Source organism: Schizosaccharomyces octosporus (genome assembly GCF_000150505.1).
Source record: "Schizosaccharomyces octosporus yFS286 unplaced genomic scaffold supercont6.3, whole genome shotgun sequence".
NCBI classification, from domain to species: Eukaryota; Fungi; Ascomycota; class Schizosaccharomycetes; order Schizosaccharomycetales; family Schizosaccharomycetaceae; genus Schizosaccharomyces; species Schizosaccharomyces octosporus.
Window position 1 is genome coordinate 2,164,813 of NW_013185621.1, and position 22,093 is coordinate 2,186,905.

At 36.7% G+C, this 22,093-nt stretch overlaps 10 protein-coding genes and 1 non-coding gene across 11 annotated transcripts; 7 read left to right on the forward strand and 4 right to left on the reverse strand.

Annotated features, from left to right (window-relative positions):
- Positions 1–15: 15 nt before the first annotated feature.
- On the reverse strand, positions 16–332 carry SOCG_01520 (uncharacterized protein; the record flags this gene model as incomplete). Its single annotated transcript, XM_013164473.1, has 2 exons — positions 16–183; positions 234–332. 2 exons carry the CDS (start codon positions 330–332, stop codon positions 16–18), a joined length of 267 nt encoding a protein of 88 aa, XP_013019927.1.
- Positions 333–1,088: 756 nt separating this feature from the next.
- Positions 1,089–1,869, forward strand: SOCG_01521 (uncharacterized protein; the record flags this gene model as incomplete). Its single annotated transcript, XM_013164474.1, has 2 exons — positions 1,089–1,150; positions 1,239–1,869. 2 exons carry the CDS (start codon positions 1,089–1,091, stop codon positions 1,867–1,869), a joined length of 693 nt encoding a protein of 230 aa, XP_013019928.1.
- A 315-nt stretch (positions 1,870–2,184) lies between these two features.
- Positions 2,185–3,792, forward strand: SOCG_01522 (spore wall assembly peptidase Mde10; the record flags this gene model as incomplete). Its single annotated transcript, XM_013164475.1, has 2 exons — positions 2,185–3,151; positions 3,197–3,792. 2 exons carry the CDS (start codon positions 2,185–2,187, stop codon positions 3,790–3,792), a joined length of 1,563 nt encoding a protein of 520 aa, XP_013019929.1.
- Positions 3,793–3,958: 166 nt separating this feature from the next.
- SOCG_01523 (60S ribosomal protein L3) lies at positions 3,959–5,248 on the reverse strand. The gene has a single exon (XM_013164476.1). It carries the CDS (start codon positions 5,206–5,208, stop codon positions 4,042–4,044), a length of 1,167 nt encoding a protein of 388 aa, XP_013019930.1. The 5' UTR covers positions 5,209–5,248; the 3' UTR covers positions 3,959–4,041.
- A 137-nt stretch (positions 5,249–5,385) lies between these two features.
- SOCG_01524 (RNA lariat debranching enzyme Dbr1) lies at positions 5,386–7,399 on the forward strand. Its single transcript, XM_013164477.1, has 5 exons — positions 5,386–5,976; positions 6,030–6,151; positions 6,208–6,892; positions 6,941–7,065; positions 7,117–7,399. Exons 1-5 carry the CDS (start codon positions 5,714–5,716, stop codon positions 7,233–7,235), a joined length of 1,314 nt encoding a protein of 437 aa, XP_013019931.1. The 5' UTR covers positions 5,386–5,713; the 3' UTR covers positions 7,236–7,399.
- A 231-nt stretch (positions 7,400–7,630) lies between these two features.
- SOCG_01525 (meiotic recombination protein Rec25) lies at positions 7,631–8,077 on the forward strand (the record flags this gene model as incomplete). Its single annotated transcript, XM_013164478.1, has 1 exon — positions 7,631–8,077. One exon carries the CDS (start codon positions 7,631–7,633, stop codon positions 8,075–8,077), a length of 447 nt encoding a protein of 148 aa, XP_013019932.1.
- Positions 8,078–8,150: 73 nt separating this feature from the next.
- On the reverse strand, positions 8,151–11,047 carry SOCG_01526 (peroxin-6; the record flags this gene model as incomplete). The annotated part of the gene is made up of 2 exons (XM_013164479.1): positions 8,151–9,665; positions 9,713–11,047. 2 exons carry the CDS (start codon positions 11,045–11,047, stop codon positions 8,151–8,153), a joined length of 2,850 nt encoding a protein of 949 aa, XP_013019933.1.
- A 1,165-nt stretch (positions 11,048–12,212) lies between these two features.
- SOCG_01527 (transcription factor) lies at positions 12,213–15,485 on the forward strand. Its single transcript, XM_013164480.1, has one exon. The coding sequence runs from the start codon at positions 13,206–13,208 to the stop codon at positions 15,336–15,338; it is 2,133 nt and encodes a 710-aa protein (XP_013019934.1). The 5' UTR covers positions 12,213–13,205; the 3' UTR covers positions 15,339–15,485.
- Positions 15,486–15,599: 114 nt separating this feature from the next.
- SOCG_16414 lies at positions 15,600–15,683 on the reverse strand. The gene has a single exon. It is a non-coding gene; the product is annotated as a tRNA-Tyr (tRNA).
- An 882-nt stretch (positions 15,684–16,565) lies between these two features.
- SOCG_01528 (uncharacterized protein) lies at positions 16,566–17,287 on the forward strand (the record flags this gene model as incomplete). The annotated part of the gene is made up of 3 exons (XM_013164481.1): positions 16,566–16,590; positions 16,648–16,932; positions 17,088–17,287. 3 exons carry the CDS (start codon positions 16,566–16,568, stop codon positions 17,285–17,287), a joined length of 510 nt encoding a protein of 169 aa, XP_013019935.1.
- Positions 17,288–18,121: 834 nt separating this feature from the next.
- On the forward strand, positions 18,122–20,902 carry SOCG_01529 (potassium ion/proton antiporter; the record flags this gene model as incomplete). The annotated part of the gene is made up of 3 exons (XM_013164482.1): positions 18,122–18,202; positions 18,243–18,322; positions 18,421–20,902. 3 exons carry the CDS (start codon positions 18,122–18,124, stop codon positions 20,900–20,902), a joined length of 2,643 nt encoding a protein of 880 aa, XP_013019936.1.
- Between the last annotated feature and the right edge of the window lie 1,191 nt (positions 20,903–22,093).

Consider the following 22,093-nt stretch of genomic DNA (forward strand, 5'->3'; position numbering starts at 1 on the left):
ACATTTAGTGAGAATTCACAGCAAAGGTGCTGAAGGCGAGTACCCTGGAGCCAGACGATGAAGTGTTTCCGATCGCTCCTTTTCCTTTTTTAATTTCCACTCTTGGTAAGGCTTTTTTAGATCATCTACAAAAGACCATTCAATTGGATCTGGCAAATTCAAGTCGTCTACTGGCACACGTGGCTATAAAGGTGTATTAGCACAGTTTTAATATAAGTACAGTTTTAGCTTACAATTGTGTCGACAGAGCTTTTTTTTAATTCATTTGGATCAAACGGAGGAGTAGGGATGCTAGGAATTAAATCTTTATTCGGGACCCTATGATAACTCATTTCAGCACTTTAGCTAGTGGTTGGGAAATGGATTATTTAGTAATATAATTGAATGTGAGCCTCACAGTTGGAATATTCGACGTTAATTTAAGAATCTTTTAAAAATTCTTCTTTCTTATTTATAAATACGCTTGCTTGGTGATATGAGCGATTATGATTCAGGTTGCTAAAAACTAACTTCACTGTAACATGAAATGTTCTTGACGAAAGCAGAGAAGCAATATTCGTAAAAAAATACAATTTTACTTTTATAAAAGTATCCTCCTTTGTTGGTTTTTTCTCTTGTTTTTATTGCTGAAAAGGAAACCAGAGTAAGGATCGACATTTGTTTACATCTTGTCGATCATAGTAAAATTATTGCGGTTCTTGCTTTGTATTGTTTTTTATCGTAAAATATAAGGAATATGTAATTTCTTTTTTTTAAAAAAATCCCGTTTTCTTTTGATATATCTTTATGGCTTCTGTCTTGAATATTCATGTCCTAAGTAGATCACTTGAGTGACATTCATTGGAACCACATGAACCGCTCCCTTGAGGTATGGTGAATACACTTTTAATAAGGGAAATAGATTTACTTTCTATTTCTTAGAAAGCACTCAATGCTTTTGGTTTTGGTTTTCATCTCCAATCGTATATACTATATGATCTGCATGAAGTTATGATCTGCGTCTGACCGAATTTTATTTTTTGAAATTTTCAGAAGAGAAACTAGATCGTTGGAAACGAATTGTCTGTTCTGAAACAAAATCGTTGAAAATGCGTGCAAATTATGCTCAAGGCGTTGATGTTTATTACCAAAAAAGTGGATCTACCTACCGGTATGTCAGTCACTTTCCGATGTACAAAAGAGGAAAGGACCCTTTGTATAGGAAGCGAAAATAAATGGCTAATTACGTTTCTGTTTAGGAATCTTCACTTTCATGCTTTAAGGCCTTTGACTATGGATTGCTTGAGTCGTTTCTGGGATCACGATGAAAAGACTCGTAACTGTGGATTTCATATAGTTGACTTGGCTTGCGGTAGTGGAGAAATTACCCAAGTGGTTAGAGAATGGGAATCATTGGGAAAGAAGGTACTTTCCGAAGGCGTTGCTTCTAGGACTAAACGAAAACTATCTGTTCGTGAGATTCCTTCCAACTTTCCACCGATTCAGATTGTAGCAGCGGATCCCTACACCGGAGAAGCTTATAAAAACAATGTTGGAGTGCCTTGCTTTAATTTAAACTTTCAGGATATTGCGGATGGTAAATTACCTCCTTCAGAAGGAGAAGATGGAATTTACGACCTGGTCATTTGCTCTTTTGCTTTACATTTGCTGACGGATCCATCAAAGTTATTCGCTACCTGCTATGCTTTAGCAGCCCAATGTAGATGGCTTCTTATTGTTGGTCCTCATAAGCAGCCAGTGTTAAAACCGGAATGGGGATGGATACCTTGGAACATAGAAACTTGGCTTCCACTGGATTATGGCGTTAACCATGACCATGTTATAGAACGGGTGCATGGTCGTTTTTTTCAAAGTATAAACTTCTTGTAACTTGAAATTATGTGCATCTACGAGTTGATTTTACCTTTGCATGAATTCTCGGGCAGTTTATTGACTCTTTTCGCTGCTCTCTTAAAAAAAAATTCTTTTTTTATTTCATGTTTTTCTTTTCTTTATGACTCTCTTAAAATAAAGAAGTGAAAATTCAAATGTTTCTGTTTTTCTGTGGTTTGTTGTGATTATTTAAATGTAAACAAACAAATTGCTACATGTTTGCCTTGCTTTTTCTTGTGTTCAGACAAACATTAACTCTCCCATTTTTGGTTGAAATTTTTTTCCTTTTTAGAACTATTTTGTTCTTCTACTATGCGGTTTGTTTTTTTATATTGGGTGTTTTTTGTAAGACTTCTGGTACATGCAACTTATCGGTACGGCAGTGAATTTTTACATAACTTTCCCGACTCAAAAAGGACGCTTCAAGACTGGAACGCAAATAGATTTCAGGAATATCGCATTAAGTCATCTATATCTGTCCCAGTAGACTCATTATTCCCGTCACATCAAACCCTATGGTTGGGCATAGAAGCTGATTGTAGCTACTTGTCCCAATTTACAAGCCGCGTAGAAGCAAAAAAGCATATTTTACAAGAAATAGAAAAAGTGTCTTCCCTATATGATCGCTCCTTTCATGTATACGTGCAGGTACTTCAACTAACTCTACCTTCTTCTGAAGACTGCTTCGTTAGAAAATCAGTGAGCGAAAATGGGGCAGGGTTCGATAAAACTGCTTCTTTAGAAGAAAAGCTGAACTCTTTTACAAAAAGAAAAACGGATACGAAATTTGAGAAGAACCATTTAATACCAAATCCTAAGTATCTTAGCTTGCCTTCTGAAGATGCTACCAGCCAAACTGTTTCTCCACAGGCATGGCTTTTGCTTACAACCTCGAATGACACCAAAGAAAAAGGAATTTCATGGTTTGCTACTATTTGCAATGGTTTTACCATTGAGGATGGATGGCACGTAGGCCCATCTAGCGTTGTAGCGGCATATCCAAATGACTGGCCTGTTATTGCTCATGAGCTAGGGCATATATTTGGATTGATCCATGATTGTGATAAAAAATCTTGTCAAGATCCAAACGAAAGCTGCTGTCCTCTTTCGCAAGCACTTTGTGATGCACAAGGCTTGTATGTCATGCATCCATCCAATTCCTACCCAAGGCATAGGTTTAGTGATTGCTCAATATTACAGCTTCATTCTTTATTAGCGAAAAACTACATTTCGTTTTCTTGCCTGTCTAAACCATCAGAGGATGTAGGCATTAGATTAGGTATGTCTTTGGTGTTTTCGGATGTGAAATTATTAACTTAAATAGGAATGTGTGGTAATGGCATTGTTGAAGGCGATGAAGAATGCGATTGTGGAGACGATTGCAGTCAAAACCCTTGTTGTGATGGGAAAACCTGTAAGTATGCTGCCGGCGCAGTCTGCGATGATTCAAAAGATAGCTGCTGTAAAAATTGTCAATTAAGTCGGGCAGGAATGGTATGCAGAAAAGCATCAGGATCGTGTGATAAACCGGAATTTTGCACCGGAAAATCCGCAGAATGCCCTAAAGACGAACATTGGGAGGATGGAAGATATTGCTCTTTGCCTAATGCAAATGGTTATTGTGCTTCTGGTAAATGTACCTCTCCTTCAGAACAATGTCGAGAGCTCACTAACTTTAGCGTTTCGGCTTGTCAGCCCGGTAGCTGTAAAGTTTCTTGCATGAATGATAACGGCGTATGTTACTCCAGCTCTATGAATTATTTAGATGGTACGCGATGTGCAGGAGGTTTATGTTATAATGGAAACTGCATTCCTGTAGAAGAGACTTCGGCTGCAACATGGCGAAAGCAGCCCTCCCTCTTTTGTGCTTCAGCTACCATGCTTATATCACTAGCGCTTATAGCCTGGTTTTTCTGGTAGTTAAAGCCTTTATAATTATTTGGAATGCATGCCCTAACGTTTTTATTGCATTTGTACTTATTAAGCGCATCTTTCGTTCAATCGATGTGGAGCTTATCTAGTATATAGAGTTATAAAATCTCAATTACCCATAAATCCGACTATATTCCTAAACCATTACACATAGCTACATCAAAATTGTTAATTTTACAACCGGTAATTTGAAACCTTTTATTAATCTTCTCCAAAAGACCAGAGTTAAGAGTAAATTTAAGCAATATCCTTCTTGAGAGTACCCATGAATTGTCTGGCTTCGGCAGGGGTTTGGAAACGTCCATGACCGAACTTGGAAGCAGTGTCGATCCATTTGAGGTTGACAGCCTCCAAAGCCTTACGAGAAGTGTGGGTGATGAGAGACTTACGGATGGTCATGATACGCTTAACGGGACCAGGAGTAGCACCGTTCAACATGATGTAGTCATTGTCGACAGCACCATAGCGAACGAATCCACCCATAGGAGTGATACGCTTCTCAGTGGCATCAAAGTCAGTAGAAGCGTTCTTGCTGTCTTCACCAGAACCAACACGGTAGATCTTGGAGTTCAATTGGGTACGGTGCATGTAACCGGCGTTACCAGCACGGGGAACAGTCCATTGGACGTTGGCAGGGTGCCAAGCACCGATACAAGCAACCTTACGAAGACCACGGTGAGTCTTACGAGGAAGGTGCTTAGTACCCCAACGGCCAGTGGTACCTTCAGCACCCTTACCGCGAGTGACAGCAATGACATCGACCATTTCGTTTTGTTCGAAGGTGGACTTAACGTCGACGGTCTTTTCAAAGTGTTCACGGGCCCACTCAACCTTGTCGGCAACGGAACCACCGTTGATTTGAATTTCCATAAGGTGGGCCTTCTTTTGAGCAAGAGGGGTCTTACGGATTTGAGTGTGGGCAAGAACACGAACAACAGAGCAGTACTTCTTGATACGCTCGAGTTCACGAGAAAGAGATTGAGTGTTCTCAGAGTACTTCTTGGCGTACTTAGTGAAAGCCTTCTTCTTGCTCTTGAACCAGTTCTTGTAGAAGCGGCGCTTGACTTCTTCAGACAAGTGCTCAGCCCAGACAGTGGTGAGGGAGCGGAGACCACGAGGAGTCTCGACATAACCAACAACACCGACAACAACCATGGGAGGAGTCTCGATGACAGTAACGGCTTCGAGAATTTCACGCTTGTGCATCTTAGAGCCAGGGCGGTCGAGATCACGAACAATATGAGTCATACCAGCCTTGTAACCAAGGAAGGCAGTCAAGTGAACAGGCTTGGAGGAATCATCCTTGGGGAAAGCCTTCACCTTACCGCGGACACGGGAGGCACGCTTACGGGGCAAAAAGCCAAGGGAACCGAGACGAGGGTGCTCGTACTTGCAGTGAGACATTACAGCGACCGCTTTAGTTGGTTATGGAACAATATTTTTCACCAAAAATGTTAGACCTCAACATACTGTGACTGGCACACAAACCAGGTTAGGGTTAATGTTACTTGTTACTTGGCAGTGAAGTAGGAATTGCAATTATAAACACAGAAAAGGTGACTTGGGAGTTGTACTAGTTTTAATTAACTTAAGATTTATTTGATTTTATTCAATTAAGTAAGTTGGTAAACGTTTGGTGTAACGACCGTTTTGCCCAGTAAACAATAAGTACTACTGCATTTAAGAACAGTAGGTTCTTGATTCAAGCAAACTATATAGAAGAAGAATAACTTGCTTTATTTTCATTCTTATAACCGTAATTTCTGGTGCTGGTGCATTAAGAAAGCTTCATTGTCCTTAGCTAAGCGCGGGTTACTTCTCTTTTAAGACAATTTAGAAACGAAAGATCCAGTCAGTCCTGCTTCAGTTTATCTTTTCTGTTCGTAAAGACTGTACATATATAACTATAATGAAAGTTGGTATTCAGGGCTGCTGTCATGGCATTTTGGATAATCTTTACTCCTTGGCTAGCAAACATAATGTGGAACTTTTAATTATAGGTGGAGACTTTCAAGCAATTCGAAACTTATCTGATTTTCATGGTATCTCTGTTCCCCAAAAATTTAAGCGTCTAGGCGATTTTCATAAGTATTACTCACAGGAGAAGATTGCCCCTATATTAACCGTATTTGTCGGTGGTAATCATGAAGCTAGCAATTATCTCGAAGAACTGTATGTGCAAAATGAATTTCGAAGCTAGAGAAAGCATTAACCGAATTGAATAGTCCTTTTGGTGGATGGATTGCACCCAATATTTACTATATGGGAAGGTCATCTGTAATTCGCGTTGGAAACTTACGAATTGGCGGTATCAGTGGCATTTATAGCGAATTTGATTATCGAAAAGGTACGTACATACCAAAGTGAGGCTGTTTCATATCTAACGTTACATTCATGATCTAGGCCGATACGAGCGTTTGCCCTACGAATATAAAATGCTCAAAAGTGTCTACCACACTAGAGAGTTTGACGTGCTTTCTTTAAAATCCTTTCGTTCTCCTGTTGATATTTTCCTTTCGCATGATTGGCCTCGGGGAATTGAACAACATGGCGACACAATCAAACTATTGAAAAACAAGCCTTTCTTTCGTAAGGAAGTCGAGCGAAATGATTTGGGATCTCCAGCGTTAGAAGAAATTTTAAACTCTATAAAACCAAGACATTGGTTCGCGGCTCATTTGCACACTCGTTTTGCCGCTACTGTTCATCATAAGGATGGTTCACCTCCTGTCCACAAGGACATTTCTGAGCTATCCCATTCTAAGGAAGAGCACAAAATAACAAAGAAAGCTCGTATTGAAACGACTCCACAGACCGATCTTGAACATGCAAACGAAAATAATGATCACAGTAACGATACTAGCCAGGCTTGGTCAACTTCTACTACACAATTTTTAGCTTTAGACAAATGTCTTCCAAGACGTTCTTATTTTGAAGTCCTTGAGATTGACCCTACAGAGTCCTTTCAGGATGGCGATCTTTACATGAAATACGATCCTGAATGGCTGAGCATCGTCCGAGCAATGATGCCATTTCAATCAAGCTTAGTGAAGCAGACACCTTTACCATCTATGGATGAATTACAAAAGTAAGCTACCACAAGTCGTTGCCTGTCATACTTACTTACCTAATTTAGTTTAATCAAAAAAGAGAGACAGTGGATAGAAGATAACGTTGTCCAGAAAAACAAGTTGGGCATTCTTCGAAACTTTACCCCAACAGCTCCTTTTCATTCGAGTGGAATCACAGAAAAAACTATTCGTAAGATTCTTCTTTCTTCTTTTAGAAAGTATTACTAATTTGAATTTTTAGCTGCAACTTATGTAAATCCTCAGACTACTTCCTTTTTACAGCTGATCGGATTGCAGCCTGAGTGCAATGAACCTTTACCTCAACCTTCCATAAAAAATAAAGATGAAATTGATTTATGAGATACATTGAGTTGTGGATTTGGTTAATTCTCTTCGTCTGATGCAATTGTTGGTATAGCTGTTTTTCTGTCGGATGAATGTATAGTATAAGAGTGAAAGTATAACTAGTGATATAACAAAACCAAAAAAAAAGCCAATATAAATGCTTCTTGTTTAATTTAAAGATTTGTATGTTGGCTTTTTCCATTCGCTGATTAAAAGTATATTAACAAAGAAATCCCCAATACTTTCAAGATTGGAGTACTTCTTTAGTAATTTCTGAGTTTTATAGTTTTTAGTGTTTCCTTCTATAAGTCCTTGTCGACACAAATACATTTCCTCATATGTATAGAAGTTTCGACGCGTATATTTCTGCCAAGAACCACCCACAATATATATAAGCTACGTACTTCATCATGGTAAAAAAGACAAATACAAACGCGAATAACTACATAAAACAATTTGAAAAGTTTTCTGAAAAAGAAGTATCGGAAGCAGTTGCGTATTCAAATCGTTTACTGGAAGAGTGTACATTAAAGACGAAACAACATCTCTCCGATGCAATACAAGGGAATGATTCACGTGAAAAATCCGATTATAAGAATGAAACTCTTTTAATAAAAACTTTGTGTCAGCACTTTCTGTCAGAATTGGAAGCCACCGAAAGTGAAATGGCTGCCAATATGGCATGTATACAAACTAATTTACAGTCGATCGACAGAGAGAACGGTAAAGATCTGTTAAACATATTAGAACAATTATCAAAGGAGACATCAACAGCCCAAAAAGTGTTAGAATACAACGGGCCTGAAACTCAACATCAGCTAATGCAAGGGTTACTAATGTGCATGGAATCCGATTAAATGTTTGCTTTGAATTTAAACAAGTTTCGAATGTTTTACTGATGAATAAATTTCGTTATAATTCTTAAACAGTCTATTTATCCGCTTTGTACCGTGTTCCTCTATAATTATTTTGAAACTGTTCCTTTAAACGATCATAATGTTCCAGTTCCGATTCTGATACGCTGGGATTTAATTTCTGCAATGCAAGTTCAAAATCAGAGTGTTGAATACGTAAATCAAGAATATCCTGTCCATCATGACATTGTAAAAAGTCCTCAACAGATACATATGCGCGTGAACTTTTGACGATCTCTTCTATCTCAGTAGTTTTCCGTTTTAAGGCGAGGGAAAGAGCATCTGCGCACAGAGCATAAAGGTCAGCTCCCGTAAGATTATTTGTGCATTGTTTTGCAATGTCATAAAAATTGACGTCTGCATCTAGCTTGAATTTTCTGGTAATAGTGCGAAGAACTTTTTCACGAGCATCTATAGTAGAGTTGATTCCAAGATATACCATTTTATCAAACCGCCCTGGACGAAGAAGCGAAGGATCCAACAAATCCGGTCGATTAGTTGCTCCTATAGCAAAAACAAACTTGTCCGACTTATGAACTGAATCAAGTTCTGCTAAGAGTTGACTAACTATTCTATCCATGACGTTGCCACTATCGCTAGAATCTCCTCTTTTTGGAGCGACTGAATCTAATTCATCAAAAAATATTATACAAGGCGCCGCGTTTTTGGCTTTTGTAAAGATTTCACGCATGTTGGCTTCTGATTCACCAACGTACATATTCAAAAGTTCAGGTCCTTTAACACTCAGAAAACTTAAAGAGAGTTCTGTAGCTACGGCTTTGGCCAACAACGTCTTCCCGGTTCCTGGGGGTCCATATAATAAAACACCTCCTCGCATGTTTACCCCTTTACCAAATAGTTCCGGCCTTACTAAAGGCAAATGCAACGTATCTTTTAATACGTTCTTTGCTTCGTCTAGACCTCCAATGTCTTCCCATTTTACTTTTGGAATCTTGAAATCGCCAGTTAGGCATTCTTTTCTGTGAATGTCAATTTCTTTGTAAATATCATGTTCAGATACAACGGGACCAGAGCAATGTATGGAGTATTCAGTATGATTTTGTCTGAGATGCCGTATGGCTCTAAGTAATGAAGTTTCAAATAAAGTACCTAGTAGGTGTAAAGGAAATGCACTCGTTGCTTTTGATATCTCAACCAAATTAACGTTTTTCTCAACGTGAAAATTCTTAGAAAATACTCTTAAGAGTTGTAGTCTCTCGTCATCATTAAGATTCGAAAACGCAAATTCGTAGAAAGATTCACCCATAATTTCTTCAGGAATGTTTTCAACGTTTGAGGCGACTCCAATTATAGCGTACCTGTTATAATGAAATAAATTCAATTTCTCTTTAAATATTGTTATCAATTTTGAATTGACATTATTAATGGAACCTTCAATTGGTAAACTCAAAACATTCAAATCTTTAATCAGGATAATTCCATATAGATGACGGGACAAAGGCTTCAAAAATTCAGTTATTTTTGAAGTAACTTTTGTCTTGTCCAAATCGACAAGGTCATAACATGAAACCTAGTGAGATTAGCATTTTTAAAATTAAAATTAATGGAGGGACTTACCGAAAACAAGGGAATACCCAAGTTGGAAGAAATGCATGAAACAATTTCATTCATATCCATAATTCTCCATCCTGAAATCATAAAAAACGGGTAACGTACTGGCGGTTGAGGGTGTGTATAAAGGGCTTTTAACATAGCATGCAGCTTTTTAGTTACCTCGTTCGTTGCAACGAATGGAAGAAATCTTTTTTTTAAAGAAGGTAAATATTTTGAGGTGCCAATGGTTTCTAATTCAATCTCCGTAGAATGATCAACATAGTAGATATCTCCTGCTTGAGCTTCAACCTCATCCATTATGAACCAAGCGAATTGTAAATGTTCTTCCAAAAAAGTTGGAGATTCATGAAAAATATTCGAGTTTTTATCTATCCGTAAAGCAAACGCAGCATTGAGGCATAATTCAGTTCCCTGGGAAATTACTTCCCGTACGAAATCCCAAACTTTATGCTGTAAAGTACCGTCAGACTGGAAAGGTAGATAAATACATTTTAACCTTATTCTTTTTGCAGAAACAACAACTGGGGAATCCAAACTCGGGATACAACGTGTCTTGTTTTCTCCAAATAATGAAGAAAGCGTTGGAGAAACCCTCACGGTGTTTTCAGCAACGTCACAAGTAGGAATGGCTTTTGCATAGATAAACGTATCATTATTTGTACCAAGCTTTATCCAGGATTCTTTTCTTTTTCTCAGAGAAGACAGCGTCACAGGATGCACGAAAGCATTAAAGCAGTTAGCTAAAAAACAATCGGCTTCTACAGATATATCAAATTCTTCAATTAAAAGTTCATTGGAATCAATAGTTGAAGACAATTTTCTGGTAAAAAGTAATGACAGGTCTTCATATGAAGGCAAAGGTTTTGAGCCAGATATAACGCATTTTTCAATACGGGTACGGGATGAAATATAACCCTGCGTTACAGGAAGACATTGAGCGACCTGAACACCATCTGAAATAAACTCTCCATTTTTTAAAGGTATTCTTTCTTCTCTATACAACCTAAGGACTGCCTCCATGTTCGTCGGAATATCTGACCATATGCAGAACTCGACGCAATTTAACTCGATTGGAGAGATAGAAGAGATAGAAACGTTGTTTTGAACGAGCTCATCACATTTGGAAATCTCAAGGAAAGAAGACTCGAGTGTAGGACTGTGAAAAAGCTTGAATATCCAGCCTATGAATGGATTAGAAGAAGTAGATACAAACACATATGGATCATCCTTTTTAAATTCTGGGATAACAGAGGCAGCCCATTCAAAATTTATCCAAGCTTTTCGAGTTGGATGAAGTCTTGGTAAAACACTGACAGTAGTGGAAGCGTACTTATTCATTCATGAAATCCAGTCTCCAAAAATTATTTTTTCTATCATAAAGCTTTTACATGAATCTATCCTTAGGTACTTTTGAGCTGAAATCTTTCTACGAAGTGCAAGACATAGAACTCTACTCTGCCGGAGTGGGAAGGTCAATCGGTTTAGGGTACACGTTGAATGAGTATTCGAATATGGAAGCAGTATGACCTTGCCATTGGTAGTTTCTTTTTTGTTTTATATGATAAACTTTCTGGAATAGATTATTTGATTTTCAAAGTAGTGCCTTATATATGGAGAAACAGAAACCGACGAGCTGTTTTCAAAGCTTTACTAATCAAAACGGTAAACATATGGAGTACTAGACATAAACCTACTTGTTATGTAGTTTATTTATACTATTTTCTTGGCGACAACCTTTCATTCCTTTGCCCAAAAGCATAGTAACTCTCTTGTTGGCCCATACGTTGGATTATTTACATGGCTAAACATATCTGTATATTTTTTTATTTAAAAGTTGAAGCAGCTACATGAAATCGATTTAGTTCTAATTTATTTTCAGTTAAATATTTTATGAGTCCAGTAACTTGATTAGCTGAATCAATGATAATTTGACTTCATAAAGCAAATCAATCGAATCTTTCAGTCTGAGAATTCATTTTTATAAACATACATATCTTTATATTCTAATTTAGATGATATAGTTGCCTTTGACAAAGTTACTTTGCTAAAGTCTTGCAATGTTTACAATTTGTAATAAGAGTTGTAATATGATGAGGACTGTCGCTCGTTATTAGAATAAAGAAATCAGTGAGAAATGATTGTCAGTTTCAAGGACGTGTACTTAGAATTGGATACTTTGGTGCTGCTTGAATGAATTATAAAGCTGACATTGAGCTGATTCACCAGATAATCTATGTAGACTGTACGTAGCTAGATCAGTCAAATATTCCAATCTGATAATTTCGTGGATATATTTGTTTACAGTAAACAAATGATGGATGAATCAGAATTCCACAATCAATAAAAATTGGATAAATTATAATCGGCATCTTGTAGGTCTTTTGAAAAAAAATATCATCATACATGATAAAATCTGTCGCATTTGTTATAATAGATTACATTCATCGCTGAAGTGTAAATTTATGAAATTGTCGTACTTATTCAGTAAACAAACGAATCGTATTGTAAACTTTTTGATTTAATCGAAAACATTGTTACAGCTTTATTGAAGGTAACTTTATTTTTATTTTAATAGAATAAAGTCAAATAGGTTAAGCATGTTGCTTCGCAAGATGGGTTTTGGCAAACATTTCAGTAGAAACACCAAATTGGAAATTTGTACTTTTTGAATAAACCAAGATTCCGGTTTATATTGCTTGACTTTCTTTTTTATAATCCAAATTAAAAGTAGGAATATTCGGTGCTTAAAGGATAGCTCTACTTCTACGAGTATTTACCACGTTCTTTCTTTCATCAATCTTCATACTGACTAAATGTAATCCTCTTTCAGGCCTTTTACTTCTATGTATTTTTTTCAATTTTAAAGTAAGTCAATTTACTACAGTCATCAAACAATGAAAGAATTTTAAAAGGTACGAGCGTGCGCTTTTCTTCTCATTTGGAATCAACAAGTATTTAGCCTTCATGCTCAATTCTAAAAAGATTTTTATAACTGAATCAGTTTAATTAAAAGTATGTAGTAACTCCTTTGGCTTGGCTAGAAGGTCCTGACCTACAGAAAAGCAATAGGGCGAACAAGCTAATCGTTCATCAACACTAGCTTTTATGAAGGGATTGATTTTCTTTCTTTCTTTCTTTCTTTCTTTTTTTTCTTTTTAAAAAGAATTACGGTGATAATTGTTGTTCAAATTCAATTGAAGTCGAAATTTTCTCTTCTACATACTGTTACTGATGAAGTATCAGATTGATCATCGCACTTGATAATCTATTGCAAGAAAATGAAGGCATTCCAATTCTGACCATAGTCGAACACAAAGCTACGATAATACAGAGTCAAAGAATAAAGTATCAACAAACGATATCTTGAGCTACACATAACTCATTCCTTTTGTAAAATATCCGAAACGCTTCCCCAAAATTGTAAATAATTGGCCTTTTTTCTCTTTAAAACTATATCTTATAGATAAAAGAGGGTTTACTCTTACATTATTTATATATGGATGGCTCATATTCTAGTGAGGCGACTTTTGGTGCACAAGAAGATTATCCCACATCACAACCAAATGTGTGCATTCCTTGTGCGTTAGGAACATGTCTTATTCATTTTCGAGAGTTTTCATCCTCCAGTTTCGTTGATCCGGTTTCTCTATTTTGCTTAGATACATATCCGAACACTGGCCGAATGCAACCTACAATTGAAGCCAGTAAACGCACTGCTAGAAATAACTTTACCTCTAATCCATTTCATTCTATTCATAAAGGTCTATATCCTGTTCCGAATCCTCCTTATGTCAATGCTTTGCCTGCTGAATCCAAAGCCAAAGAGAAAGAAACGGTAAGTTCGTTACTGGATTCCAATCCAAAGGTATCTACAGAAGGAAACGAAATTTCTACATTCCATTATCCAAATAACACATCAGCACAGGCTTCTGCCCTAAATGCTGATTTTTTTGAAAAACCCAAGTCGTCTTCCAAACCTTATTATTCACCATCTCTGTCTCTCTCGTCTGATTTCTCACAGGACTATAGTCCGTACTGTAATTCAACGTCTCATCCATTGACAAGCGCTGCCGCTGATACGACGCCCTCCAGTCAACATGTCGAGAGAGACTCATCAGAACACACCCAGCAAAGTACATTGGAGGAGTATATGGATGATCTTGGATTCGATGATTCTTTATCGTATGCTTATATTCTGAACCCTACATCCGACTCTGATGTTGATTTAATACGCCAATACTTTATTTCCAAAGAAGGATCCTATTCCATCAACAACATGCATATCAAATATGTCTCAGCAGATCCTAAAACACCAGTCATGTATATGGTCGATCCAGCCTACGAACCGACCAAGCAGGTAGCTCGGTACGAAAAGCTTCAAGAAATATTTGAATTTCTCGATGCTACTGTGGACAGTGTTCTTTCTGAAAAGTTCATTAACCTTTACTTTCGTTATATCCATCCTACGTATCCAGTTGTTCATCGTGAGCGATTCCTGTTATTATTTAATACAGCAAAACACAAAATATCGCCAATTTTGTTAATGGCAATGTATGCCGCATCAATCCTGTATTGGGATGCTGATGAGTCTTTACGCAATTTTCCTCGTGTAGACTCGAAGAAGCTTTGGGATATGACGGAAGAGTCACTGAATCAGTCTTTCTCTTTACCAAGACTTAGTACATTGCAAGCCGCTGTTATTTTTCTTGCTGGTAGACCATGGATCAATGTTGCTGGTAATTGGAGTATTTTGACAAGAGCCGTAGCTTTGGCTCTTATTCTAGGGTTTCATCTAGATTGTTCCGACTGGCAAATTCCAGAAGAAGAAAAGGTTTTGAGGATACGGACTTGGTGGGCTCTTTTCATCAGCGAAAAATGGCTTTCAATGTATATTGGCATAAACACAAGCATTCGACAGGATGACTATTTGGTTCCTCCATTGAGCAACACTCAAATGTTGCCATCTGAAAACATGTATGCTGATTCTTTTAAGGTGTTTATGAAAATGTCAGAGTTGAGTGTTTTCTTACAAACAATCTTACAAAATCTCTTCACAGTGAGAGCCGTCATGAGCATGTCAAAAAACAGACGTACTGTTGCCCAAAAAATTGGAAAATACTTAGCATACTTGGATGAATTTACACAAACATGCCAGTTCCAAGCGGGTACACCTGGTGCGTGCTCTTTATACCTACAGATCGACGCTCTAGAGCTTTTACTTCGTCGGACGGCTCTTAAAATGAAACTGACGGATCTTCGGTTTCAAAACGACATGTTGACACTCGTTGAGCGGTGTATAACTAGATTTTTATCCATAGATGAGAGATTATCTACTGATTTTTTCTGGCCTTATTCTCAATTTTATTTCTGCATACTCTCATCTTCTATTTTAAAGATGTATTTGGACTTTGAATTTAATGAAAACTATAACACGCGGATTATGGATTTACTGACTCGTTTCACAAAGCATTGCGTATGGTTAAAACGTAGAAATTTTGATCTTATTTTCATGGCATATAAAAGACTAAACGCTTTGTTGTTGGAATTAAGCACAGACCGGCCACCAATAAAAAAGTTATTACAAGCAGCATTTGAAACCAGGAAACGAACATTTGATTCAACGATGTAAGCGAATGCATCCGTTGGAGACAACCAAGAGGTTTACTAAAAAAAAGGCTTTGTTCATTTAATTATTTACAACATGAGAAACATAAGGTTCTCCATCTTAATTCAATACTAATAACTTAATGATATCAATGGTTTCACAAAAAAAAAGGATTTGACAAAAATCACCCTGTAGGTATCAATAAGCACTTTATAAACTTTCTAAACAAATGTGCACATCAAAATCGTGTTTGTATACTTTCGTTTCTTAAAAAGAAGAAAAAAATCTCTCGAGCCAGATTCGAACTAGCGACCAACCGGTATCTTGAACATTACAGCCGGGTGTGATAACCAACTACACCATCGAGAGTTGTTCTGACTGATGTTAATCACAAAGCTATATAAAATATTGAAAATAAAATTTCAGGTATAAAGAAGAGAAATGTAAAGCTGAATGAGAAAACTGATGTTTTATCGAGTGTTGGTTTATATTTTTTCTTATTGAGATTTTTGTGCAGTTATTTGCAAGTATTATAGAAACTTAGTTGTATCATGGTATCGTCGGTCTACGCTTGTCCAAGTTCATATAGTTCTATTCCAAAGCATCAAAGATTTGAGGTTATTATGACCTTTCATTTTAGAAAGAGAAGCTCAAAACTTACCATGTCTGAAAAGGTTTCGTACGGATTAAGACCATCTATGAAAAATCATCGATGTATTTACTTACTAAAAAACGAAAGCGAAGTATAAAGGACGCCATGCGCAAGAGGTAAAATACAAGGGTACATAAATATGAGATCTTTGGTTATCAAAATAGTTAAAAGGCGACCCTGCTCTAAGTAATATGATTATATTCCATGTTTGTTCTGTAACGTCATTAGCGACAGGACATGGCTAAAAGGAATGCTGATATTATTTTTGAATACAAAAATTATAGAATTATTTTTAAAAAGAACAATGAGTTACTAAACTCGAGAAATGCTTATCCTAAGTCTATGACAAAACCTTCAGATCCTGGTACAAAACATCATGAACAAAGATCATAGGAAGTGAAGCAGCTAACATTATTTATAATATATTTTATCTCTGTAAAACAGGAATATAAGTTTTCTGCTTTTGTTTACATTTTCTAATGGGAATAATTAGTTCAATACCGTTACTTTTGTTACCTCCTATATAGTCATCTGGAAACAAGGATATGGTACCGGAAGCGTTGATGAACTTTCCAAATACCTAATCCTTCATATTGAAAATGTCTACTGCCGGAGCTACACCTCGTAAGAATAGAAAAGGAAAACTGGGAAGTATTCATTGCTAATGATATGGGCATGTAGAAGAAACACTGGTTGCAGCATGCCGTACCGATAATGTGGATATGCTCGCAGAGGTCGTCCACGGGCAAGAAGGACATGAGGTTGAGTTTATTAATCAAGCCCGTGACTCCTTGGGAAATGATTGCTTACATGTTTGTGCAAAGTATGGATCGGTTAACTGCTTAGACTGGATTTTGGATATTTCCGGTATTGAATTGAACCATCATTCTCGTATGACTGGTGATACACCATTGCATGTCTCTGTAGGATATTTGAAGAGAAATGAAGAGATTTCTTTGCAAATGGGTATGAAATGACTTAATTTCCAAAGCTCATATATCAACACATGCGTTACTGATTTCCAACTGAAAACATCACCCGATAGTTTCTGTGGTTAAGATAGCTTCTTGGAAATTTCATGACTTTTAATCTATTTTATATGTACTAATGTTGATTTATAGTTGAAATGCTGATAGAAGTCGGTGCCGATTCGTTAGCTACCAACAATGATGGCTTCCGTCCAATTGATATTGTCCCAGGAGATTACCGTGAGCGCTTCGGTGCTGCTTTAGAAGGACCTGCCCCTACTTTACAGTACAGTACTGACGCCGTTGCAGATGATGATGATGATGATGAAGGCGAAGGATCTGGCTCTGAGTAAAAGACTCGTCTCCGATTTTGTAACGTACTTTTAGGGCATTGGCATTCGTCCTCATTCTATAGGTTGAGCCTTGTCTATGAATATTTGAATATTCTACTAGTAATTAACCTGTTGTTTATGTCGCTGTTGTGGATATCTTTTTTTTATTTTGCTACAAAGGAAGCATTTCCACTGTCACTATCTTTTAAAAAATTGACATCACTGGATTCTGTGAAACTGCTTCAGGTCGTTCTGAAGAGAGGAGCTGGCGTAATTTGTACACAGTTCAGAACAAGGGAGACGGACCGTTTCGATGTCCTTTCTTTGTCCAATATACTTTATGATAATCTTCTATTAATTTTTTATCTCATCTAGATATCTCCTTTTGTTTATGTTTAAATAAGATTATCTTTCCTTGTGTTCCCGGTGCTCAACAAGTCGCTCATTTTTTTGCTTGGAAAAGAAGATCTATATATGACATATTACTTTTTCATATGAATATCCAGAAAGAGTCACTAAATGTGCGGAAAGTCGTTCACGGTTTCAAGTATTTTTGTTCTAGCTCAATCGTAGAAGTTTTAAGTTTTCAGGCCTTAAGGAAACTTCACCATGAGTTCTTTCTCGTTTAGTACGGTTGCACAGTACATTAATTTGACGTGCCAAATTGGATTATCCAACGTACATTTCTAGTTTCTTTTCAATATCTTGAAAGTATTGAATTATCACATGTCCTTGTTTCTTATATGATACTCTTTGTCTTATTAAGAATTACATATAGTATGCTAGCAAGTGTCACTTCATCCACCATCTTTTGTTTACATTCTCAATTCTTCCTCCTAGACCTCACTTTCTTTAATGTCAGAGAAAAGCATCTTTAAAGGTCAAAATGTAGTGGAATACAGTGCATCTGATCCATTAGTTTTGTTCATTGTTCAGGTATGCGTTCAAAAACGCAAACTGTCGTCCTAATGTTTAGGCAATCCTTATTATAGGTCTTTCACGCCTTCTTCATTTCCCTCTTTCTATTTTACAACAACCTAGGGTAATAGCTGAGGTGTAAGTTTCATGAAAATACTAATCAGGAAGCCAATGTTCATTGTCAGAATTCTTTTCCTAGTCCATCACCTATAGAACGAAATCTAACTATATATTAGAATTGGAGGAATTCTTTTGGGACCTACTGCATTTGGTAGAATTCCCGGGTTTTTATCTCATATATTCCCTGATGAGTCTTTAGGTCCACTAAATCTCGTTTCCAACCTTGGGTTGGTTTTGTATCTATTCGTAATAGGAATGGAGGTTGATATGAACGTATTTATTTCGAATTACAAAGTGACTACTCTAGTGACCCTAAGTAGCATCCTGTTTCCTTTTGCTGCTGGTTCAGCAATTTCAGTTGGGTTGCACCAATTTACACCCAACTCCAACTTTGGTGAATTTCTTTTATTTATTGGAACAGCTATGTCAATTACAGCTTTTCCTGTTCTAGCACGAATCCTTTCTGAATTGCATCTTCTTCATCGCCGACTCGGCGTTATCGTTTTAGCTGCTGGAGTTGGAAATGATGTTGTTGGATGGCTTCTTTTGGCCCTATCAATTACATTAGTAAATAGTGGAACTGGTGTTCAGGCCATTTACGTGTTGTTACTAGTTTGCGGTTGGTGTGCCTTTTTGTTTGTGCTAGTAAAACCTTTGTTAAGGTACTTAGCAATGAAGACAGAAGCTTTGGAAAAGGATCCATCAGAATTTTTTATTTGTATACTTTTATGTTTCGTATTAATTTCTGCCTTTTTTACGGACATCATTGGTGTGCATCCTATCTTCGGAGGATTCCTCATCGGAACAATTATACCACATGAAAATAATCTTACAGTTAAAATTACAGAAAAAATTGAAGATTTGGTCGTGTGTCTACTGTTACCATTGTACTTTGCTAGTTCCGGTTTAAAAACAAATATAGCAACTTTAAATGATGGCAAATCTTGGGCTTACACCATAGGGGTGATTTCAGTTGCGATCTCTTCTAAAATATTCTCTAGTACTATGGCTGCTCGTTGCTTAAAAATATCTTGGTCGGAATCATGGGCAATTGGTTCTCTTATGTCTTGTAAAGGGTTAGTGGAATTGATTGTTTTAAACATTGGACTTTCAAGTGGGATCTTAGATGAAAAAATATTTACCATGTTTGTTGTCATGGCTGTTGTAACTACCTTTGTAACTACGCCGATGACTAGATTTTGCTTACGATTTGTTCAATCTGAAAGCGACCAAACGATCGCCAGTCGCAGGGATAGTATTCCTGAAAGCTGGTTTTCAAGCTATATCTACAGGTTGTGTTTGCTATTTCACCAACCATCTGCAACATCTGCTGCAATGCTATTTACTAATTATTTGGGTGAAAGCTATAACCACAAAAGTTCATTACTTTCTATGCCCGTATATGAACTTCAGGGTATTTCTACGACACAATTAGAATCCAGAACATCTGCTCTGCTAAAAGCATCACAGTTTCCGCATAATATTACTAAAGAAAATACGCTAGAAATGTTCAAAATATTTGTTCATCTGAATGAGTTGAGGTTTAGCGAAGATCACGTTTTTGTGGATGATGTTGACTTTGCCGATGTAATAATTGAAACATTGAAACTAAAAAACACTCAATTGCTTGTCGTTCCTATCTTGAAAGAAGTAGATATCGACTCTTCCTCGAAGCCCACTTCACAATTTTCTTCTATCGATAGAGTATTCGGCTCTTTTGGAAAATTCTTTCATTTATTAAAGATTTTTAAGAATAAAAGAGTACCATTTGGTATGTTTTTAACCCAGAAGATCTCTGAAGTCCATGTTGGGTTTCATCAAGAGAAAGACTCATGGAATGGGTCCATAGTCCTTCGGGATAATGAAAGTCAGATTTCCAATAAAGCTCTGGAAAAAATGGACTTTGCTGAAAACATCACTGAATTACAACAGCATCGTGGGGCTGGTAAAAAAATATTAGTTTATATTTTCACGGGTTCTGTGAATGATATCTTGGCACTAGACATGTTTCTAAGTTTACTACATGATAATGAAAGTACGGCGGTAATTTATCTTCTTGAAGAATATAAAGTTCCTTCAGTTGATATCAAACGACCTGAAGCAGCGTATTCATTTGAACAGATTTTCTCTAATGAAAATGAGCATCAGAAGGAGACATTTTTGCCGAGATTGAGAAAGAAAATGAAGATAGAGAAAAACAATCCATCTGTCAATGCTTCCAGAGGGTCCAGCAGTTTACCTCAACTCAGAAGCTTTTCCGTTTTCGAAGCTAAATTGGCAAAGGTGCACCCGTGTATACGTTCAAGGATTCGATTTATAAGATTTTCTTCGAGCGATCAATTGATTACTTGGATACGAGAGCTTTTACCAGGATCGAATACGTTAATAAAGAACCAAAAAGTGCAATCCTTTATGATAATGGCTGGTTGCGAGGATGCATCAGACTCCCACCTTGACGTGAATAGCGATGGGATGTTTTTTTCAAGGAATAGACAAGGAGATATTATTTCGAATTATGAACATATATTCGGAAATTGCATATTTCGCTTGCTGTTGGAATTCCCATTGATCGACTTTTTCCTGGCAATGAACTCTTAACGTTTATCTTTTGAATTCGAATGTTCTAATGTAAATGCGTATTTATATAATTATGAATTAGCCCTCTGTGAAACCTCAGGGGAAGAATACGCCGAAAGACTTATTTCCCAATGTCTTTATCATGAGTATAGGAAAATATCTTTCTATGCAGTAATTTTATTATGATGTTACATACTGACAGAGACCATATGGGGAATTAGTCAATAAATCGAGGTTTTCTTTCCTTTCAATCTTTTTATCGTTATTCAAACCATTCTAATGTGTAGTATCTTAGGCAAGAAGTATGGATTCCAATGGTTAATCTAGATTTGTTTTCGTACTTGTTTCCCGCCTTATTTAAACAATCTATCACACATTAATTTAAAGAATAATATAGTTACTTTTTCGTTCTTTACCTAATATTACCATAGAAATAATGGATTCGCAATGTGGTATACAGGAGAAATGCTGCGTCGAAGTTTGTCCAATAAATTGGAGAATTAACAAGGTAAGCTTTTTGAATTTTTAGACAAACAATCCTAAGTTTTTAGAATTGTTGCTTTCAGGATTGTAATTGAGTATAAGCAAATGTTGTTTACGCACTCAGCTAAGAAACAATTGGAATGGTAAGTGAATGCTCATCCATATCATCATTATTTATATCTAAGTTCCTTCAATAATTTCTTTCTCTTCTCATCTTTCATGCGTTCTCTTGTTTTTAAGTCCCTGACTCTGTGATGGCATTGTGGTCTTTCATTAAATTCTGGTTGCCTTTGATATAGTGGGTCGGTCCATTCAAGTGATTAAAATAACAGAAAAAATGCACAATTTTGATATTTAGAAACCTTTAAATGCTAAGAAACTAGGAATCTACTATGCATGCGGTATTTCTCTCCGGTATAAAGATAAAAAGCTGTATCTGCATTAAAAGGCCTAAGCCTAAGGATTTCTCTCCAATTCCCAATTCTTAATGAATAAAATAAATAGGTATATTTACTATTTTGACTGGTCTTCTACCCACTTTCGGGCATGATCCTGCCATTTACATTGCCAAGGAGAATACATTATACGATGACCATTTCCAAACTATTTACGTGAAAAAAATCTAGTTAATTTATTTTATTTTATTGAACTTAACTAAATCAGTCCAACAAACCAAACCGATGTTTTTTATTCTTGTAATAGGAGGTGTCTGACATAGTTACCTTCTAA

What these genes read in the sequence shown, in the direction of transcription:
- SOCG_01523 (XM_013164476.1), bottom strand. Translation starts at nt 5,208, where the DNA reads ATGTCTCACTGCAAGTACGAGCACCCTCGTCTCGGTTCCCTTGGCTTT.
- SOCG_01524 (XM_013164477.1), top strand. Translation starts at nt 5,714, where the DNA reads ATGAAAGTTGGTATTCAGGGCTGCTGTCATGGCATTTTGGATAATCTT. An exon ending in AGCAATTATCTCGAAGAACT is followed by an intron (nt 5,977 to 6,029) that starts GTATGTGCAAAA and finishes CGAATTGAATAG; the next exon opens with TCCTTTTGGTGGATGGATTG. An exon ending in CGAATTTGATTATCGAAAAG is followed by an intron (nt 6,152 to 6,207) that starts GTACGTACATAC and finishes TTCATGATCTAG; the next exon opens with GCCGATACGAGCGTTTGCCC.
- SOCG_01527 (XM_013164480.1), top strand. Translation starts at nt 13,206, where the DNA reads ATGGATGGCTCATATTCTAGTGAGGCGACTTTTGGTGCACAAGAAGAT.